At 46.7% G+C, this 22,194-nt stretch overlaps 1 protein-coding gene across 1 annotated transcript in view; it reads right to left on the reverse strand.

Annotated features, from left to right (window-relative positions):
• LOC121618226 (glutamate receptor ionotropic, NMDA 3B-like) overlaps positions 1-22,194 on the reverse strand; it is a 65,365-nt gene that overhangs the window by 16,994 nt on the left and 26,177 nt on the right. Inside the window, exons 2-7 of the mRNA XM_041953589.1 lie at positions 12,402-13,096; positions 7,229-7,725; positions 5,993-6,264; positions 5,063-5,299; positions 2,308-2,454; positions 1,864-2,009 (exon numbers count right to left, since the gene is read on the reverse strand). Coding sequence (XP_041809523.1) covers positions 1,864-2,009; positions 2,308-2,454; positions 5,063-5,299; positions 5,993-6,264; positions 7,229-7,725; positions 12,402-13,096 — 1,994 coding nt within the window. The remainder of the gene's footprint in view (positions 1-1,863; positions 2,010-2,307; positions 2,455-5,062; positions 5,300-5,992; positions 6,265-7,228; positions 7,726-12,401; positions 13,097-22,194) is intronic.

Here is a 22,194-nt window from a genome sequence, read left to right on the forward strand (position 1 = left end):
GTCATGAAATAGATGATAGTACAACATATCCAGTGGCTTTTTTCTTCTCTTCTTCCTCATTTAAGCACATTTTGCAAATAAAAAGTGAAGGTCTGACTTCTTCCTCCGCTGCTGCTGAATTCAAGTGTCCTGTGTGTCCATGTATGGATTCATGTGAACCCCATGTGTGTTTAATTGAAGTTACTGAAGCTAGTTATTAAAGTCATCAGAACAGAGGGTATTAAAACCCTGTAATTTAATTTCAATTAAAAGAGAACGATAAAAATTAAGATTTAAATAAACGCATAATATTAAATGTCCTTTACCAAGCCATTAGGGGTGCTGTCCAGCCCCTTTTTTCTTTGTGCCCCGGCTATGATTAAGCTTTTGGAGTCTCCTGGTCATGTGTATGCATGTGTAAACTTAAAATCATGGTTGCAGACACCTGGAAGAGCCCTCATCCCGGTTTTGAGAAACCCAAATATTCTAGCTTGTTTACTCCAACGGAAACTGGGACACTATGCATGTAAACACCTTTTTTAAGGATTCTGATCCCTCCTCCTCAACTGGAGATGCACAGTGGTTACTCAGTTAAAAATGATGCCAGCAGTGCTGTGAAGGATAAATGTATCATTGCTCTCAATCTTCTCGTAATCAGGTGGATAAATCCAGCAAACCGAAGTGGGTTCGTCCTCGACAATCAGAGCCGAGTCTGTTAGTAGAGAAACGAGGACGTGGAGGAATCAGAAACCTGAATGATGTGTGGACCTGGAAAATCAGGCTACGTCTGGAATGTGATCAAAACCAGGATAAAACATATAACAAGAATTCTTCCCTCAGCACAACCTCCTCAGTCTCTCCGGTCATCTGAGGAGGAGGAAGAGGAGGCAGCTTTTATTTACTATGTTCCACAGAGGTGGACCAGACTTCCAGAAGACTCCTTTGTCCTCTCCACTGCCTTTGAATGAACCTTAACCACTCTCCCCCCCTGAACTACTTCCTCTGTTCCTGTCCTCTTAATTTTTCATTGTTCCTGGCCTGTTTTTTGTCTCTTGTGTTGCATCTGGAATTCAGTGTTTTAATGCATTATGTAAAGTACTTTAAACTGTCTTTGTGAATTTGGTGCGTTATATAAATAAACTCGCCCCATCTTCCTGCTTTCATCTGCTCACAATCCCCATTTGACACCCGATTCATCCTCGGCCCCCGTTGCATCATTTTGTCCCTGACCCTCATTCATCTCTACATTCAACGCTTTTAATGAAATGAAATATCTCCCCTCAAATGTGGAAGACAATTTATACAATTCACAGGCTCTCACCTCGCTTACACTTTGTGCTAAAATGCAGCATCTCCGGAGAAAGAGAAGCTCACGCAGGGTGCAAATATAGGCAGCTCACAACGTGATGAGTATTTGATCATATCTCTGTCAGATGCGAAAGCAAACAGCGTGTTCGCTATAATAAGAAAACACCCACAGATCAGTTAGTCGCAAAAAAAAAAATCAAAGGGAAAATCAACCCAAACAAAAAACTTACACTGAGCTCCACTGCACGGAGTTCAGACAGAAAGGTCTGCAGGTACACACGTTTAAGGCAGCCTCGCTAAGCTGGAAATCAAAGCATCCAGAATCTGAATTAATGACGTCATCTGGTGACACATTTTGGAGCTGGTACACACAAATCTGCCGTGTTTGCACTTGTCAGTACACAGAATTGCTATGCACAGCGCGCATGAAAAATAAGTGCACAGAATGCAGACAGCCAGAGATAACAGATGCAGACGTGATGCGGACGTGCCTGGATTGTTTAGGTCCGGGCTGCATTTGGACTCAAATTAAATCTATTTACAAATGTACATTGTGTGCATGTGTTTGTGTCTTACTTTAACATATGGACACCTTCTGGGGTGGTGGGCTGGTTGAAGCGCCTCATGTAGTCGTGCATCTCCGGGAAGCTCTTCTTCATGTAATCCTCAGCGCTACTCTCCCTCACCGTCCCGAAACGGAAGCCCAGGGAGGGATGGTGCAGCTGAGGAAGTGACACAGGAAGGCATGGGTGGCAGAGAGGGTGGAGGTGGCGACAGACGTGATAAAGAGAAGGAGATGTGGGGGGGTGTCATGATGGGGCTCATGTCAAATTCATTCTAGCCATGAACTCCCCACAGGGATATGGAAAGCGATAATCCCTCACAAATAATTCCGCTCTTTGCTCATTAGCCTGTCCTTGCATAAGATTAGTTTGTGTGCACATGTGCTCCACGTGTGTGTGTGTGCCGTGTGCCGACATGCATGCGGCTGCAAGTTTGCGTCCTTGCGCGCCGTCTAACCTTGTCGTCGTGGATTCCCGAGACCTGCTCGAAGGTCTTCTCCCCGACCATGACCGCGGCCAGGTTGGCAGTGTAGCTGGACAGCACCAGTAAGCAGAAGATGGCCCAGAGGTTCATCAGGAAGCGCCCGGTCCAGCATTTTGGAGTCTGCAGAGTGGAGGCGAGCACCACGAGAGAGTTGCTGTTTGGGTTTGTTTTGCTTTTGCCATAATAATAGCAATTAAACAGATCAAAAAGAGGGAAAAATAGATCTGTTTGATGAGCGCGTCTAAAAATGGCGACGCTGAAAGCTGAAAAATGGCACGGCGTCAAGACGAAAATGAAACCGAGAGGCGACAAACAACGTGGAGGACAGAAACTGCACACATGAAAAACAAGCACAGGGATTAAAACAATTTAAAAAATTAATGTGTGAAGAAAGGTGTGTCAGGTGTTGACATAAACACAGAGCTCCCCCCTGAGGCTCTCAACCTCCTCCCCCTTAATTTAACCCCAGAGTGAGGCGGATCAGGCCAATACAAACCAGACGAGGAGGACGGCTGATACGTGAGAGAAAAATCCAACAAAGTGCGACTGCCTGTGAGCCCCATCGCAAATATCTTCCCATGAAATTGCCCGCCTCGGGGAACGAATCCACCTGAACGCTGCGATCCTTTATTTATTCCACCAATTAAAATCCACTTAACAAGAAAGAAAGAAAAGAGATGAATTTCTAGTGTTTCAAAAGCTCGCGATTAACGAGACATTAATTATACAAACAAGGTTGTAACCCGTTGTTATGAAGGTGTTCGGGATGTTTTGAACTCTTAGCGTAATAAGCTGGTGAATGGAGAGAGGAGAAAGCGAGGGCGCCGAGTCTTCGGTGATGCCGATTCTGGGTAGAAACGTGAACTTGTGAACATTCCCCTTTGCACCGTGCTGCTCTGGTGAAGATGTAATGATGAGGTGCCGTTAGCGCTCCCGCGTCGGCCTATTTGTTTTCCCCGCGAGGTGTTTCATTTCACGTTGTGCTGCGAAGCGATCCATCTAAGGCGGAATAGCGGTAAATAACACGTCTGCTAACACGTGGAATGTAATTGAAGCCCTGTCTCCATCAGTTATCGGTGTTATTCCTGTCAAGCTTTCGGTTCTATATGCAGTTTACAGTGATAACCTCGTGCATTTGTACATTCAAGACATGATGCGGGCTTGATATCAGACAATGACGCGCTCCTTGGCCTTGGAAGTAATGCTCGGATATATAAGCTACTAGCCAAACGTGCTAACGAGAGAAACACTCATTTCCTTGCACTGCTGTTCTTGTGTTTTTGGGTTTGGAAAGAATGATTTGTTTGGATTTTAAATCTCATTATCTTGGATAAATCTTATTAAAACTGACACTTCAGTAGCCCCCTCCAGGGGGATAAGCTATTATTAGCAGTTTAGCAATCAATTTACTTGCCCCCGAATGTCTTTCCCGTAGCCTAAATAAACATGACACAGAGGTTCAGAGTGCTGCCCGAAGCCATTTTAACGGGTCACAAGGCTGCTAGTGGACACAACCTGTTAATTGACACGATGCAAGTTGCAAGGATCAAACCTGTGACCTTTCAATTACGGGAAGGTCTCCCTAATCACTTTCCACCCAAGTCATTTGCCGCTTCCTTCGGGGACGAAGTGCGACGTTCAGAGGATATCACAGTGGGCGCACGTTCGCCGAGCGGAGGAGGGCACGCGGGAATAGTCGAGGAGAACGACGCTTCAGATATTCCTCTGAACGTGCGGCATGAAAATGTGAAGAGCGGGAATGAGTTATCATAATGATGGATTTTTGCGCTGTATGTTGCTGTTTAATGAACAAAGGATGCAGAGGGTTGTTGTTTGTCATCGGCGGCACTGTGACTGTGGGCGTGACACGATCAGTCATATCTGACAGCTTTTTTTGAAGAACGCTGTCACTGCAAAGGTTCATTTAATACTTTTGTGTATTTACACCAATTAAAATGACATGAAAATAAGATTTTTTGAATAAGACATTGTTTTCCATCTTATTCATTAAAGGACAGATTTGCCTGAAGTCTGAGGACTTGTCTCACACATTTCTCTCTCGTGCTAACTACTAACCTTTGTCGCCCGGCTCTCCAACTTTGCCCACCGGCTTGCCCTCTGCCCTTTACATCATCGTCTGTCTGCCCACCCCCATGTCTGCCTCATTGTGATGCTTTTCTCATCTCTGCTTACCCACTTACCCTTTCAACCCCTTCTCACCATCTTTCTGTCAGTCGCCCTATTACCTTCCTTTTGAAGTCTGTTTCCCAATTTGCACTCTCACCTTTCCACCCCCACCGGCCGTCTTCCCCCTGCCTTCTTGTTTTCAACTTTGTATCCGACGACTTCAGGGGAGTTGACCTCTACTCGCTGGCTCCTTTTCCACCTTCATCCATCCCCATCATCCTCGCCATAACTCCCTCAATCTCTGTCGGCCCACTTACCCTTTCCCCTCTCCCTCCCTGTATGTGCATTATCCTCCCTGTACCTCTCCACTCCATCACTGCCTACCTTCTTAACCTCTCCCCTATCCATCTTTTCCCTCCCCAGCCATCTCCATCATCTTTCTCTTCGTCTCTTTCCCCTCGAACTTCCTCTTTCGACATGCCCTCATTGTTTGTGTGCTCTTTCCCATAATGCACAGCCCCTCCTCCCTCTCTCTGCAATTTCTATTCCCTGCCCCACCCTGCGTGATGCCTATTTATCACACAGAGGAGAGCTACTTTACCTTGGTGGCGACAGTGCGTCCAAACAGTATGGCGTAGCAGAGATTGAGGGCGGAGGAGTAGGAGAAGACACGCAGCCTGTTCCTGCCGTGGGGCGTCATGCCGAAGGGGCTGTTCCATTCGTACAAGGTGAGGAAGAGCGCGGTGAGATGCAGCGTGACAAAAATCCCCACCCACATGGACCAGTGGAGAGGCCACATGAAGGCGCCGATGGGGGCTGCAGTGTCCCGGCTACGAACCTGTTAAAAACAAAGTCCAAGAATCTGACTCGATGCAGTTGCAAGAGTTACATGCTTCATATTTTGTGCAAAATCGGGATTATAACTCAACCTCCATTCTGTATGATCATCTCAGGGAACTTCTCTTAAACACTCGTAGGCATAGTTAGTTTGTAGAAAATTGCCTACGTTGTTTTTATTTTGTGCTGCTCGTTTTGTAGCAGAGCTCTTCTGTTCGAATCACATCAGATCACATTATGCGTTGCGGTTTGTCAGGCACAGAGGGAGATGTTACCAAATCAAAGCATAACTGCAGCATCTCCGACTCTGCTAAGACGCCGTCTTAAAAATGCCTCTCAGACTCATTAAACACTCTTAAACTGTCGTTCATTTTGAACTTTCATAATTAACATGTCCGCTGAAAACTCAGGAAACTAATTACACGCGACTAATGATCTCCTGTTCCTCACCAGAAGACTGGGTGAGTGGGGCATAAGGGCGAAATTAAGTATTTGCAAACCATATCATCAAATCATGCTGAAAAGGCCTGAGAAAGAGAGAGAGAGAGAGAGGCTGACAAATCAAAGGAATGCTGAAGATTGCGACGCTGCCACTGACTCAAAATGCAGCGTATTTTCAGGACATGCCCCGTGTCTTCCACGATCATTAAAATACAAACTCCAGCAAACTAATGATGACTTTGAGCAATGGTACCAGAATGCCCAGGCTGGTGGAGTAGAAGGGCGACGTGAAATCGATGACTCTGCTCCTGGCAGAGTTGATGGAGAAGGAGGTGACAGCCATGTCAGCGGTTCCGCTCAGCAGGTCCCCGACCAGCCCCGTCCAGCGCCCCGTCCCGCTCAGTGCCCCGTACTTCCCGTCTCCCACAATATAAAGGTCGAAGGTGAAACCCATGTCCTCTGCCAGCTTCTCCAACAAGTCGATGCAGTAGCCGTAGCAGCACTTCCTCAGGTCCTCCGGCAGGTCTGACGGGAAAGAAGTGATGATGGTGTGAAATTTCTCCACTCAAATATTCGAATGCATGCTTTGGAAGTGCAGGGGTTGCACCTCTGGGAATTTGTCCACAACTATGGATCATAGAAAATGTTCATGGATCCTCAGCCTGGAATACCTTTAATTGCATTAAACCTGGGCTGGAATACTGAAGCAAACACTGAACTACACGTACAGGAAGAGCAAAGAGTTGGCGCAGAGACTGAGGCACTATGTAATACAGATTTTTACACTTTTTGCCATTTGCATTTTTCTGGCAAAGCTTTTCTGCAAATTCAGCATTATGCCAATTGCTCTAGAAACTTGCACCACCTCTGCCCATGCACAATATGAAATTTTGTCATCAGATATTTTATAATGACTGTTTACTAAAGGGGATACCGCTGCTATGCATTTTACAATTCAGCCTATAGCTCTTGAAACACTGGCTACTGAGTGAAAAGTGCCGTTAGCGTTCTTCCGTTGGCCATCTGCTTGACGTCAAAGACAGTTTGGATAGCTTAGATTTTACTGCCATGCAGTAGATCGTGCATACAGTTGGCTTTTTACTCATAGATGTTATACCTGTATTATTTTTGACATGGCAGTCCTGGTTTCTTATTGATTCACCACTTCTATCCTCGTCATTCATGAAACAGAGATGTAGCTGCAGAGCTGAGCCCTTGAGCGCACCAGGTATATTTCTGAACTGAACTGACCAGCCATGATCCCTATTGATTTTGCATCTAAAATCCACTTCAGACTTGAGGAGGAGCAGTGGAGATGTGGCCAGAGACATAGCCATGAGATCTAAGCCAAGAGATCTGAGAGTTTGCACAAGAGAAGCTTTGAGTTTTTTAGAAATTAGAACTCATGCATGTCCTTCCACAAGTTAAAATGTTTTAACAGGAGTTCTGTACTGGAGTATTTAAAGGACAAATGCAAGACAAAACTCACCAGTGCCCTCCCATTCTGTAGTTGATGCGTTTGGGTTGTGCAGCTGGTTGAAGAGGCCCTGGATTATGTCAGACCTGTTGGTTCTGGGGTCCAGACAGAGCTGACCAGCTGGACACAAGCCATCCTCATCCACCTCCCGTGTGAAGACAAACGGGTGCTCCACCAGCGTCACCACCCTCAGGCGGTGCCCCTCAACAGAAAGTCCCGGCCTCCAGCGTCCTCCAACGTTACTGTCCCCCTGGCCGTCCCCTCCCCTCACCCCAGCTCCAAGCCCTTGTCCCTGGCTGCTCCTGAACCCTCCCACCAGTCCCAGCACCCCCCCTTCTAACTCCAGCCTGCCTCGGGTCCACTGGCCTACAGTCACCCAGGCCGGCTGGCCAAGAGCGCCCCTCTTCAGGCTCCACACGTGGAACAGCTGGGAGGCGAAGACCCGAGAGAGGCCAGCGTCCACCTGGATCAGCCCCGTGGCCCCGGTGAAAGTAGTGTTGGAGAGAAACCTCGAGGGACAGAAAAAGACAATAAGTGAGAGACGACAGAGAAAAAATTGAAGCTCCATGCTGGGTTATTGCAGTTCAGAAATGAAGCGCGCAGTCATACACAACACTGAACTGACCTGATGAAAAAATGAAAAATAAAAAAACTGGGAAACAGCGAGGAGGAAGTTGCAGATGATGGTGCAGGCAGGCATGGTCTGGTTGTGGAGCTTTTGCAAGTCTAGTCTCAGATGGGTAATTGCATCTCCCAGAAAGTCATAATTAAAAGTTAATGCAGTGCAGAGAGGGTCTCCTCCCATCCGTCAGTCCATACAGACAGTCATTGCTATTCGTCTCACTCGCCCGGCGGCCCCGCAGTGGTCTTTACGGTGGAATACATTAAGGAGAGCAATCCCCGCTCGCACATAAATCTGCTCTGGCCTCTTGAACCATACAGGGATTGTTAGCACATGTCTTAGCATTTGATCATGAGGCCGTCATCAGGCGATGTCTCAACGTGAGGCCATACAAGTACTGTTTGATCATGTCTTGATTAGCAGGGGGGGGATTGTCAGGAGGTCATTGGAAATCGTAGGAGCGGTTGTTTAAATGTTAAAGCATGCAGGGATCACTGCATTCGGCGCGGGTGTTGAACCGTGCGGTGACTGTCGATTGTGTCTGGGTCAAGGCTAGAAATGGCAAGTTTTCCTTCCTGTTAATGGAACAGGTTGGTAGCGCTGTCGCCCTTTCTCGGAGCAGAACAACAGCGTTTCCCTCTCGCTCTTCGTTTTATTCTCTTTTCTTTCTCATCTCCGGGTTACACACTGAACTCGTGAGCACATAATGTAACAACTGCTGGAGAACTTTCCCCATTAAATATGGGATACGCGAGGAAGAAGTGAAAGAAATTAATTGATCATGAGGGTCATTAACCTCACCTCCAAGCCTGGCCTGGACTAAAACCTGCCTGCGCCACATAGAGAACGATACAACAACGTGATTCTGTGCAAGGTTTTGTGTATTCTGCTCGTGCTTCTGCTCATAGCCCTCTTTCTTCACATTGTAATTTTCTTCAACAGCACAATATCAATTTATAAACCCATTCCCGCCACCATAATTCTCAAGAGCCGGATTAGAAATGCCTCTGATTTGAAAGTCATTCCCATCCCATTCCACGTTAACTTATGTTTCCTCATCAGTGGCTCCCTCTGTCTCTGTGACCATAAAGCGGAAGTGCTAGCCTTGCCTTGAGCTGGAATCACTCATGGTAATAGTGTGGCTGAATCATCACATCCCACAGACAGCAGATTCATCAAACCAATCCACTGCAGACTCATATACCATTACCGTGGTGGCTGTGGCCGGCTGCAGAAAAATTAACCATAGGCTTCCCTTCACATCTCTTATCCCGGCAGCCCCGTTTTCCGCAGTTTGTGACGTTTTTTGGCTCCGTGCCCGGAGATAAAAACGTGAGATATGAGCGCGCGATTATACAGGGATAAGAGCAGGGGTGTGAAACGCACACTGCGCTTTCAAGCAGAGTTACCTTTCTAGATACGGGTTGCACAGCGTTGTGCCAGAGGCTGCATTTAAAGAGTGACGGTGGATGTCAAAGCAGGTTGATAAGTCAGCCGGTGGTGTCAGAGAGGGATGGCTTCCCCTCACTAACACCTGCCCCGGTTTATGCACTCGGAGAGCGAGTGCCGGAGTTGCTTAAATGATGACTCTATAAGAGAGTCCCAGGCATGTGTCTCACTCCCTTATCACTCCATCTCCTTTAGTTTGGAGGAAAGTTTACTCCCTCTGTCTTTGTCTGTCTGGGATGATACGAGGCTTGCTTGTTTCAGTGGTTTTAATCTCTTCGGGGGAGATGGAATCAGCGTGGCAGCTGTGTCGACGGGGATGGCACTGACTGGCAGATCTCGCTCTGATAACAACAACCCTGTATCAGTTTCTCTCCCTTTGTCACATCCTTTCCCACGCCAGTTTCTCCTTCCTTTTCTTTGACTTTATTTCTATTTTCCTCTCGCTGCTTCCTACTTCCCCTGTCTTTCATCTCGTCGACTTTCTCCTTTCTCTCTAATGTATTTTTGGGAATAAGCACCCAGGGGTTCTTTGATTCTGGACATTCGGAAGAACTACATCAAAAGTGGCTAGTTTGCCATATCTTTACGCTGCTCCGCTGCCTTGAATCAGAAGCAGTTATACTGCGCAGCCCCTGTCCGCCCCTCATACCTTCCTCTGCTGCTTATATCTCCAGACGCCCTCGCTCCCTCCCCGCCGTCCTCGCTCTGTCCCTTGGGCATTGAGCTGTTAATTGCCTTTTCCATGTGGAAGTCTCTCACTTCCTACAGCTTTGTTGGGGCTCTCTGGAGCAATGGCATGTCTGTTGCAGGGGAGGGATAAGAATCAGGGAGCACACTGGAGGGCATGGAGTCCACCTGGACGGGTTTGAACGGTGCGATAGAGCAGCCTCTTTTATCAGTCTGTCACAGGCCAGGGACAAAGGTCACTGACACTATATTGTGGAGGACTCTATTATAAATAACCTATTCTGATAGTCTAGCCTCTGTCCTAATTGGCCCTCCATAGAAAGATTATGACTTTCCCTGGTGTCCCGATGAAGTTTGAGTCAGTTTACTTCTCGTTTTTTTTATTGTTCAAAGTACAGCAAGACTAATTCTGGTCACCAAAGTTGTTGCAGCTCATCCAGAGCGGAACATGAAGATCCAGCCAAGACATTTCACTCAAAAAATTGAAATGTCAACCTCATGGTGGCGCTAGAGGGACAGACAGTGAGTTACCGAATACTAGGCTTCTTCCTCAGAGGACCATTAATGTCTGCAGAAAACTTAAAATCAATAGTTGCTGAAATATTTCAGTCTGGAACAAAGTGGTGGACGAACTATTGGACAGACAGCCTCCCTGCTAGCATGGCTAAAACCGAGCAATTTAATCACATTAAACCTAATAAACTTGTTTTAACTCTAATAATGAATGTCCAATAATGCTGCTTTGTGACTCCCACTCCACTTGTTTTAGCCTCTGGCCCTCCATGCCAAATTGTTCTGGCATCCCAAGGCTCGCTTAAACTGCAGGAGGAGGGAACGCTGTGAGAATCCAGCTTGTGATTATGTGGGTGGTGTTGATGATCACTCTCAGCTGGCAGGCGCCGTGCGCGTTCAATATTTGCTGTGGGGCCCAGCTCAAACCGCAAATCCTTCTCCCACTAGAACCACATGACCGCAGAAGTTGAGACATGCTGTTTTATCCGTTGCGCCGCTTGAAAAATGTTCACGTCAACTGGCGGAGCGGAGATATTCAACTGTGGAGTGAGTTTATGACACGGGGCTCCGGTGCATCACTCAATATCAGCCACTTGTGATTTAAGAAGGGTTGTTATGTATGTGATGTTATTTTTTTGCTGTAAATGAAAGTATGGTTTAATATGTATTTCAATATGCTTTTTTTCATGTGTGCATGTGTTATCACAAACCACACCTTGACAGATCCAGAGGGAGCTGTTAGAGACCCTTCTGAACGCTGCAGGGATTGAAGCAGCAGCAACAGCAAAGAGAAACAGACAAAACTCTGTGGTGTCAGTCTGTGAATCTGTATGCCATAAAGACCCCCCCTCCCCCCGCACCCGCCGTATGACAGCGCTATTCAGAAGGCGGCACCCCCGTGGTGCAGAGGACAAGCAAGGGCAGCGACCGCAGCATAGAGTACCACAAGTGGAGCGAGCAACTCCTCACAAAAACACCAGAGCGTCACTCAGAAAGCTAACGAGCTCACGGACATTTAGCGGTATGACCAGAGGAATTTATCTGCCGTTAGTCACTGTCTTCCATTTATCATGTGAGGATTAAAATGTGTACACTTTTGGGAGCCTGGCTGAGGATTTGTAAGTGACCAGGAGTCATTAAAAAAAAAAAAAAAAAAACGGCTGGCCCATTGGCTGCAGGCGTAAAAGAGACTGTTTGAGGTTCAGCCCTAACCAGGCCACTACTAATCCTATGTACCCTAAAGCTATATATTTAATTTTTGGAAGAGGTGTAAGTTTCTCTGTCATCCTCTCCACTCTTGAACAAATCTGCACCAGCTACCAACTGACCTTGTCCTGACCTTTAGTAACGTGCCATACAAGGAATTCTGTTCTATGCTAATTTGCCTTTGGTTGGTTCACCTAAATAAACACTCATATTAAAAAAGTACATCCAATTAAAGAAAAAGTCCAAACCAAAGCTCGTTAGCCACGCAGCAAGTGAACGTTGTGCGTTCTGTATGAGTCGGCATCGAGCTGCTGCACCTCAGTCTTGTGTTCATCCTGCTGTGTGACCAGAGTGTAAAAACGTTCACAGCAGGCAGGAACACCTGTAACCTCGGCGCTTTGCATGTTACGTCATGTTACATATCATGATATGGAGTAATGTACAAAGCCATATTGTACCTTGGGGATTGCTAAGCTCACAGAATGGGTTAAGCAGTGGCTAACAATGTCAGTCAGGACCAAAAATTCATGGAGAACACACTAATGTAAGGGGGCATATACAAATATTCATATATATATATATATATATAGTTTTTGCAAAAATGTAACAGCTAAACCTTGCTAGAGGTATATGAGAACATCTTTCCTTGTAATTTGGGTGACTGACCCTTTTAATTCGTGTGTATGTAAAGTACATGTGTGCGCATACCTGGCCAGGTACTGTCCTGAAGAGGGCAGCTCATGCCGGTTTGGTTTGTCGTAACAATTCACCATGTTCTGAATCAGTGCCAAGTCCGGCCTCACCATGGTCGCCGCAGTGACCGCACGGCCGATCAGCTGCAAAGCATCCCGGATGTAGAAGCTGATTGGCTTGCGGCCGACCTCCCCGTAGGCTAGCAGTCCGAGGGGACCCCCTAAAGTGTGGAGCGAATCCGGAGACAAGGGATATCCCATGATCCACTGCAGTGCTGGGAGTGATGGAGCAAGGCGCTGAGCGGCCCGCAGGACGGAGGAGACACACTCGGGGTCAGATCCCAGGAGGAGAACAGAGGAGATGGGAGAGGGGGAGCGCAGGAAACGGGTAGAGAGGATCTTCAAAGCCTCCTCTTCCCTCTGATCCTCCCTCCTCTCCTCGCTGGCCTCCCCTCTTCTATCCTCGCCGCTGGAGATGCGGGTCAGGTTGATGATATCCCACAAATGCCAGGTAGAGCCGCTGTGGGTCTGCAGGTGAGACAACAACCCGTCGCCCCCTTCCTCCCACCCGGGGCAGACCACCGCTGCTCCTCCCCAGCTCCCCTCCCCCCGGCTTCCCCTGTCCCCTTCTTTGCCCTGCAGGACCGCCAGCAGCAGGGTGCCCAGGGTGGATGGAGGCACACGGGCCGACATCTGCAGGTGGAAACGGTTCTATCAGAGAGGACGGGAAGGAGAAGATGAGAGCGAAAAAAGAGAAAGTCGAGGGGGGGGGGGCACAAAAGTAAAATAATGGAGGAGCGAACACAAAGGGAGGAGAGAAAAGAGAAAACATGATCAAAACAGAGACAAATGGATATAACCAAACCCCAAAACCTCAGGGCGGAATAACATACAATCACATTAAACACAGCTTTCACGAGAGGGCCAGAGTGCTGCAAAACAATCCCTGTCGCTGCAGTAATACACCACAACGCTGATCAGAAACAATCACTCACATTCGTTCATTATCTCTCACTCTGGATGAGAGGAGTTGCGCTGATACAAACAAGGAGTCAATGATTCGCATCTAATCTGCAACATCACAGTGGGCTTGGCAAGACAACAGTGGCATCCACAGTTCATCCAGAAGCCCGCATTTCCAAACCCCTCTGAAAACACTGGCTTGTTTCATACTGTTCCAAAATGGATAACACTGTTGTCCTTGAATGCAGCTCACAGATGGACCTTCCCTCCTCCCTCCTTTGGGGCTTCTATCCATTTTTCATCCTATCAGCGCTCCAGGCAAGGTTGAGAAAGGGGTGGGGGCTGCTTTTGTATGGAGGGGCCAAAGTTTCCCATATCATGACTTAAGATTTGCGCCAACTCACTGAACTGAGATGATAGGTATGCATTACACACTGTGCTAATAAACACCCTCTGGCACAACTGCATTCACACTTTCAGCATTTTTATAACATATGCAGAAGTGCACATACACACACACCAGAAACACACGCATAGAGTGCTTGATTAAATTTGTACATGTCCTGTAAAGCCATGCACGTGTTCATGTGAAGATGAGATACCTGAACCCAAATGCAACCCACACACTTTCATTCAAATGGAAATATCCCACCCGGGAGTACACGGTAAACAGAGGAGCCCAAAGTCCTTGAGTCCCATAAGAGAGTAAGAAAAAAAAAATTTGACTGAAGTCGGCAAAGACATGGATGAATTGATGCAGCGTATTTATTTATCCTCCTGGGGGAGGCTGGGAGCGCGTGTGAGGGGACAAGCGAAGATAGGCCTCTTCGTTTGAACTCAATGGGGGGCCAGAAAGATGGCGGCGGCAATGGGTGGGAGGGGGTTGGCGGTGAGACAGCAGCGGCTGGCACAGGGGAACCGAGATAGGAAGGCGGCACCAACTACAGGTGTGAGCATTATTCAGCATGTTACCGCCAGGGATGAAACTAACATCGTGCATATTTTGTCAAAGGACTCGGAGAGCCCGAAATGTGACGATAGAGGATCAAAACAGAGCCTCAAGGCAGCTGGAGGAATTAGTATGTAAATCTATATCTGCTCTCATTCGGAGTTGTTCTGGGTAAGATCCATCTATGTCATCTATCTTTTAAACGTGACTAATGGCTATGATATGTTGCTGCATAAAGCACACATAAAATGTCCAAAGCTAAACAAACATGGTGAGAAGTCCAAACAGCAGATGAGTGTGCATCACGTACAAAAAGTCTGCAAATTACGCACCCAGTGAATACAGCTTGTTAGAAAACCAGACGAGGACGCTTACTAAATACATATCATTGTCAAATTAATTGTAGCAATGATCATCTGTGGTACATCCCACAGCTGCATCAGCTGTTTCGTACCAGCATTTTTTTTATTATTTCTCTTGGCTTGACAATTATGGCTAACTTCTAATTTGCTTGACTTTTTGAGAGATTCCTTTCCAATTTCATTTACATGTGAGGCGTTTAGCCGGCTCTCTTATCCAGAGTGACTCACAATGAGCACGACAGTAGAATTACTTCAAGAGCGAGGACGTGAGAATAATAACAAGAGCCAGCCGGAGCATTATGGAAGTTGTATTTGTGGTCGCTCCTCCAGAAAGCAAATTAGGGTGGATGGAGGAGGCAGACGTAGGAGCTGAGATGTGATTCTGAAGAGATAAGACGATACGAACCTTTTGGTGAAGACATGAGTTCCAGTCCATAAGATCATGGGGAGCAGCAGCTGTACTGAGTGGCGGAGGAAGGACTCATTCAAACATTTTGTGGGCAATAAGGGTCAAGCACCAAAGTGAAACTCTAAAAAAAGCACATCAACAGGGTTATTGCCTGTTTCAGCTGCACTCGCTTCTTTGCATTTGAGTTTTCCGGCACAATTAATTCTAGTGATACATCCGAGCATTAACTCTGCAGTGTGGATTTTAGGTTATAGGCACAAATCTGATGTTCTGCGCTTTCCAAAAAAGTTTTGTTCAAAGTAAGGTACATTAATAGTAACACAAAATAAACACAAACCTACTGCTCCGTGAATTCGAAATATAACAGAATATGCCAACCACGGGATTGATTGTCTGTGTTAGGTTCAGTATCCGGCTCATGTTTGGTGTATTATATGTTGCGCGGAGAGTAGACTTAATTGAGCTGCTGTTAAAAGTGAGAGAGAGTCTACACCTGTTTGCCTACTTCTTCTTCTCAGAGCTGTTAGTATGTGCTCTATGGAAGCCCATTTCCACCAATGTGATGAAAATAAAATGAGTCATTACGAAAAACTCTCTCGAAATAAAGACTCAGTATCTCAAAATAACGAGAAACTTTTCTGAAATTTTCATAGGCCTGTGTGTTGTTACCTCTCATGCACCAAAGCAACAGAAGGAAGTGGGTGAGATGGATCTTAGCAAAGCCTAGTGTTAGACTACTTTACACAAATCATTACATTTCAGTGGTCTCGCAAGAATCGCATAACATCAGAGTATCCTGAGAGAGAAGGCTGCAAAAGAACCAGCTTTATTTTGAGATACCAAGTCATTATTTTGAGAACGCTTCCCATTATTTTGAGATACTAAGTGATTATTTTGATGACGCTTCTCATTATTTTGAGATACTAAGTCATTATTTTGAGACACTAAGTGATTATTTTGAGAAAGCTTCTGATTATTGTGAGATACTAAGTCATTCTAGAAAAGTAAGCCACTACATTGAGAAGGTTTCTCATTATTTTGCAGTACTGACACACACTGAATGAAAAACTGCAGCCACCTCGTTCGCTTCTGCAATGCCAGGCAGAGGGCCCTGGCAAAAATAAACTCGGGGTTGTCCATCAAAAAAGTTGAACTTGGCTCTGAACGGGCTGCTCGAATGCATACACTCCTGGTGGATTGCTTTGTAACAGTGGACAGGGTAATTGTGCTGTTTGAAAGATAAAATGACTGCCGCTGTGATAACTTTGCAGAGTGGTACAATTCGGCCTCATAGTGTTAGAAACTGCTGTACCGTGTTCAGGCATCTGGTAAGCCTTCAAACACATTGATCTGTTATTCAAACTGGACTTCCTGACTCGTATGTCAACATCCTACCAGTACCTTCAGCAACACACAACCATCAATACAGCCCTTTGCAACAAAGGGCTGTTTTTGGTTTGAACGCCTGCTTAAGCCAAGTATCCCCAGATTGTTTCACACGGACCAATCACGAGCAACAAAACTTGAATAGGACATCTTGGACTACCGTTAAGACTCAGTGGGTCACGTCTTGAGCTGGCCACTGATGCCAACTCATGGTGAGACCCAAACAGCCTCCTGCCAGCCAGCCAGCCCCGGTTTCCTTCCTTTAATCATGTCTCTTTCCTTTCACACTTCATGCTCTTAGCGACCACTCATTCTCAAAACAGGCTGAAATTATCTTTAATGAAACCACGACAAAATCCTACACGCAGCACCTTGACGTATTTCAGTGCATCGAGAACAATGAAATCCCGTCACTCCAGCTCAATCCTGCATGCCTTAAAAACAAGCGGGCAGAATTAGTGTTTATCCCTGACATGCCAGATATAATGTACGCATATGTAACATCTGCCTATACGTCTGCATACTCGCCTGAAAGCTTACGACAGATCTTCAAGTCCACCGGGGCTGTCTGCATGAATTTGTGTTTGTTTTTGACATCTTTTGCCTTGGGTCAGGGCCAACTTTGTTGTTGCCGTTATCGGACATTTGAATTTAAAATGTCATTTTTTTTTCACCAGACCTTAGGGAACCTGAGTGGGGTTTTGATCTCTAGAGGAATGCAGGCATTTTTTTTTATGATGTCACAGTCTAGACAAGATAAAAGGGGGCTGTGCTGTCTGGAACTGAAAAGTTTGCAGACTATTGGCAGCAAAAACACAGGAGCATGCCTGTGTGTGCAGTGTGCAGGAACCTGCTGGACACAAACAGGCTTGATCCCGTCAGCCATGCTGCTGACTGAGCCCAGCCCTACTGCTCGGGTCAATCCAGATCCAGGTTGATGTCTTTCTAAAGTACACCGGTCTTTTTCAGGCTTGGTTAGAAATGCAATAGATGTTTTTTTTTCTGAGCGGCCACACATTTTCAACCTGTAAGGACCTCCAGGGTGTGTATTTGTGTGTACACTTTAGTGTGCATGCTCTTATCTTTTTTCTATTCTCAGGTAAAAGCTCCATCCGCGAGCATGAGGTTATAAAGAGTCTGAACTCAGGATGCAAGATAAGCACAGCGAAAAGGAATGTCAGCATTATTCTGGTATAAAATCTAAAATCCACACCCCTTCTCACACATCTGCAAATTATGAGCCTTGAACCGAACCTCTGCCGCTACTAAACAGATCCAGAGTGCTGTTTGAAGTGTTGGCCCGAAGATTTTCAGGTTTTGAAATACACCGCATGTGCACAAATACATGCAACGAAACCCCTGCACACTGACAGCAGATAGGCACAAACAAACAGACACACACACACAGGCACCAGCGCAAGAATACACAGACACAATACAAACACGCCGTGGTGTGAATACTCGAGCATAAACCCAGAGGGATCTTTGGGCAATGTGGAGTAAGCAAACCGACAGGAGTGCGTTGAATCAGAACAGGAGGGAGCAGCTCCCAGTTACTCAGCTCATTCCTTATTTAGGCCTCCATAAGAAAAGCTTCAACACTTGGAAGGTGTGCAGCCGAGTGCACGATGCCAAAGAGAGAGAGAAAAAAGATTTCCCCGTGTGAAAAAAGGAGCATAGAAGAAACAGCAGCACCTGCAGTTTCAGAGCTTATTAGAAGCAAGTTGGAGCAAAAAGCAAGGAGGTGGGACTTGAGAGCATCTGTGTGGGGGGGTATGTGTGTCTGTGCGTGTGTGTGTGTTGGTGGTTGACTGAGGCTAAAGAGGCCTAAGATGTAAGCTGAAAAACGTGTATCTCCTCTCATCCTTCCTCCACAGCTTCGGGCTAAGGATCTCTTTAACTCGCTGCAGCTTGACTTATTGCAGAAGCGCGCTGTAACCCCGCTCGGGCTTAACATTGCACTCGTGAATCGTTTGCATCGAGCAAAGAGCCGCTGGAAAAAAAGCAAGGGGCCTGCATCGTGTTTCTCCCAGTTATCATCCAACGGCGTGGACCTCTGCTTGAGCCTCTGAATGGCTGCTTAGCTTCCTATTCAGTCCAGAAACAAAGCTCATGGTCAGGGCAGCACTCCAAGCAACAACACTTCAGTGAGCACATTCATATTTAACGCCGCGCTGTCACCAGGTGAGTTGGCTGTACGCAGGGAGGATGGGAGATAGGAAGGGAGACAGAGATCGGCGAATATATGTTTGAGATGAAAGATGGAAGAGAAATTGATAGGTGGTTTAATATCCGTATTTGTGAAAGGAGGTAGAAGGTGATGGCTTGCATGTGAATGCGGAAAGGAGTGCGATGGTTGCGTGCATGTGTCTTGAGGAAGACAGAGAGAGATTTTCTCAGCGGGGTGCAACTCTTTTATTTCGAACACCTGAGATGAAGACTGAGCGCATCATAACCTGAATGTCAGGATAAAATGTCACAGCAGATGTGAGCTCACATACACGCATAAAATAATCTAAATCCAACGTGAGCGATTTGATTTAACCTGCAGTGCGGAACCGCTTTCCTGTGAAAGGGGTAAACGAGAGCAGCTAGCATCGCTGCGCCGCTTTGCATTCGCTCATACATAATGAATAAAGAAACTGTTGAATGTGAGTAATTTTTTCTGACTTTTTTTTTCACAGTCCAAATAAACAGCAGTGACTGAATAAGGCCAGCCAGAGTTGTTTGCATAGTTAATGAAGCAACATTGAGCAGAGCTCTTTAGGTGACCAGACGGTGGCTAACCGAGCTGTTTGCCGTGCTGTTGTGTAATTGTATGCAAATAGCATTGTTTAATTTTCTTCTAATTTCCTTACGTCTCCCGGCGCTAAGTGTAATATGGGTGACTTTAATCTTACTCAGCCATGCTGCCGGGGAGTGGAGCTAAGCTTGGAGGGGGTAAAGAAGCTGGTGCTGTTAGACACATATGCAGCTCAGGCACATGCACAAAGCCACACACACACACACACACCGAAGCGCAATAAACACACAGGCAGGGACAGCAAATTACATTTACGCGCTCACACATGCATGAAAGCGCGCCACGCACCCGCACACGCACGCAAAATCACAACTGTGAAGCAATCAGCCACTTAACGCAGCAAATGACTACGGTTATCTAAGCATAACAGCCTGTTGGCTCAGAGAAACGGGTGATAAGCAGTAAGATACACGCTATTAGGCGCCACCACAGGACTGACCACAGATTGAAAGAGGGGCTAAATCTTGTTTCACAGTTAACAGTTGATGGAGATGGAGCCGTGTCTCTCTGATTGTCACTGCTAAATTACATATGCAAATACCTTGACTCTATCCAATTCCACCCACCATCTCCCATACAGTGATCGAGTGGAAAAGCATGCAGGAGATTGTGGCCCATGGGGTGAACGCCATGAAGCAGCAGGCGAAAAAGTGTAAGGCACTGTTGGAACCATGTTTGATTAGAGGCAAATGGTTGCTCGTCACTTGGTAGCTGTGACGATTTGGTGACCGCCGGAGGTATGAGTGTGTTGAGTGAGAGTGAGTCCATTAAACTTAAGGACCTTGTTAGTTTCCTTGGTGGTATGGCGGGTTGGGAGGGGCGGGGTTATACAGTAACATCATAAAAAAAGCATTGTAGTCCTGAGTGATTGCGGGAAAAGCCATAAAAGTCTTGAGTCTCCTATTTTCCTGCGGGCTCTGAGTTTATGGGGATCATTCGGAACGGGAGGGAAAGCTGAGAGAAAATGGGGTTCGCCCATTTCGCACATGGGCATCAAACCGAACAAAGTGAGCTGGATGTGTTTGTGCAGTTGCGAGTAAAAAAAAAAAAGAAAAAAAAAGATGCATCTGCGTAAACAAAGTCTTCGTGTATCCCCGAGTGTCTGTGTGTGTACGCGTGTGCGTCAATGTGAACGCCTGCGACTCACAAACCATTTAATGGAATATTGTTCTCAGCATGGCTGCAAATTAATTTGAATGATCAAGACACAGAGCACACAAACATCCTTTCCCTCGGAGCTGAGAACTGCCCGTCCTGCACACACACACACACACACACACATTACGACACACACGCCCAGACAACCTGATCACACACTCAAACCGGCCAAGTGCTTTGGGCTTTGTACATTACCCATGAAGACGCCTTTGTTGCATTTCTAGTCACAAAGTTCAATCAAACAGCAATCCAAAGGGAATTAATAAAATGCAAGTGCACCTCACAGCATGCAAATGTTTCCCCGCTTGTCTGCGGCGTCGAGGAGATGTAGTAATCCAGTGCAGCGCGTTCACTTTCATTATCAGTTGACTTGTGATTTAATGAGCCTCCTCGGGCCCTCAAACGTCCTGATGTCATCAATAATAATCAGATAGTGGAAACAGCGGGGGGACTGAATGTGCTGTTCTGGACTGGTTAGTCAGGTCTCTAGTCAGCCAATGTTAGTGCTGAGTGCACTGCTAGCATTGGTGAAGGCTGTCATCTCAGCACGCTGCATCGGCGCCTCTTTTGTCAGGAGCTCCTTTGATCCCCTCAGCTTCAGAGATACAAGCCCACAGCAGAAATATGCTGAATGGATTCATGTATCATCCTCCCCCCTACAAACAGCCTCTGGCCCCCTCGCTATTTATGATCATAATAGCTGCCTTTATTTATTAAAGAGAGCGATTGTTGTCCTTGCTCTATAGACAATGTTGTTTTCTCTGCCGGAGAGAATAATATTTGTCCTTTTGGTGCGGCCCTGTGTGTGATATGAGGCGGCGCACCGAATGTGATGGTGATTGATTCCCGTGTTGAACAGTGGGGAGAGGTACAGAGGAAGGCTAATCTGAGTTATGATTGCCACTGTAATCGCATTTTCTCCCCTGACTCATCCATCCACTCTACAGTATCGCACGCACGCCGTATTCTGATTACGCCGCACATCTGTCAATAACGAACACTGCGCGTTGGAGCGCCGACGTGTGCCCGCTCCTACTTGATCGCCTTCCGCTGGTTTTCCATCACCGCGATTTTCTAGATCATAACTCTCTCCCCGCTCCCGCGGCCCAGTTTTATCTTCCACTCTCTCTGACTTGCTAACCTGCTGGAGGGTGCCGTCGAGCATTTGCCGCAATCATGCCATCACGTTGGGGGTAAATTAAGCTGTTCGGGGAGTTTCGGGCCTGGCGCAGAGGCTGTCGGGGCAGAAAATAGCCTCTTGCTGGTTTGTAATTCGACCATCAGGCAGCTGGACCAATGAGACGGCAACATTGTTTAGTCACCAGGAGAATGATACGAACAGTTTCCCAAATATGGATGCAGAGTGGCGTGATGTCATTAACAGTCCGCCCACGGGGAGCGTAGCCGCAAACAGCAACAACTTCAGGGTGGACACATTCATTCACAACACCCCAGCGGTGAAAGCACGCCATGCCGGTAATGAGGTGTCTGGAGCTTTGGGCGCTGGGTGCCGGTCTGAATGTGTGTGATATTTCTTAGTCTTCGGGTGTGTGTGCACTTTGGTGTGTGTTTGTTTCGGCGAGCGCTCAGATGTGTGACCGAACAACCTCCTAATGGAAAAGATCCCTTTTTTCCCAATGTTGAATACTGAAACTGAGACCTGAGTGAAATAATACACCTCTAGAGATGGAAGTCATTTAGGGGCAGTGTGTTTGTGCCAGTGTGTATGTGTGTGTGTGTGTGTGGGTTCCAGGATGGATGGGCTCGCGGTGAGTAAAT

The sequence above is a fragment of the Chelmon rostratus genome, chromosome 15 (genome assembly GCF_017976325.1).
Source record: "Chelmon rostratus isolate fCheRos1 chromosome 15, fCheRos1.pri, whole genome shotgun sequence".
Lineage (NCBI taxonomy): Eukaryota > Metazoa > Chordata > Actinopteri > Chaetodontiformes > Chaetodontidae > Chelmon > Chelmon rostratus.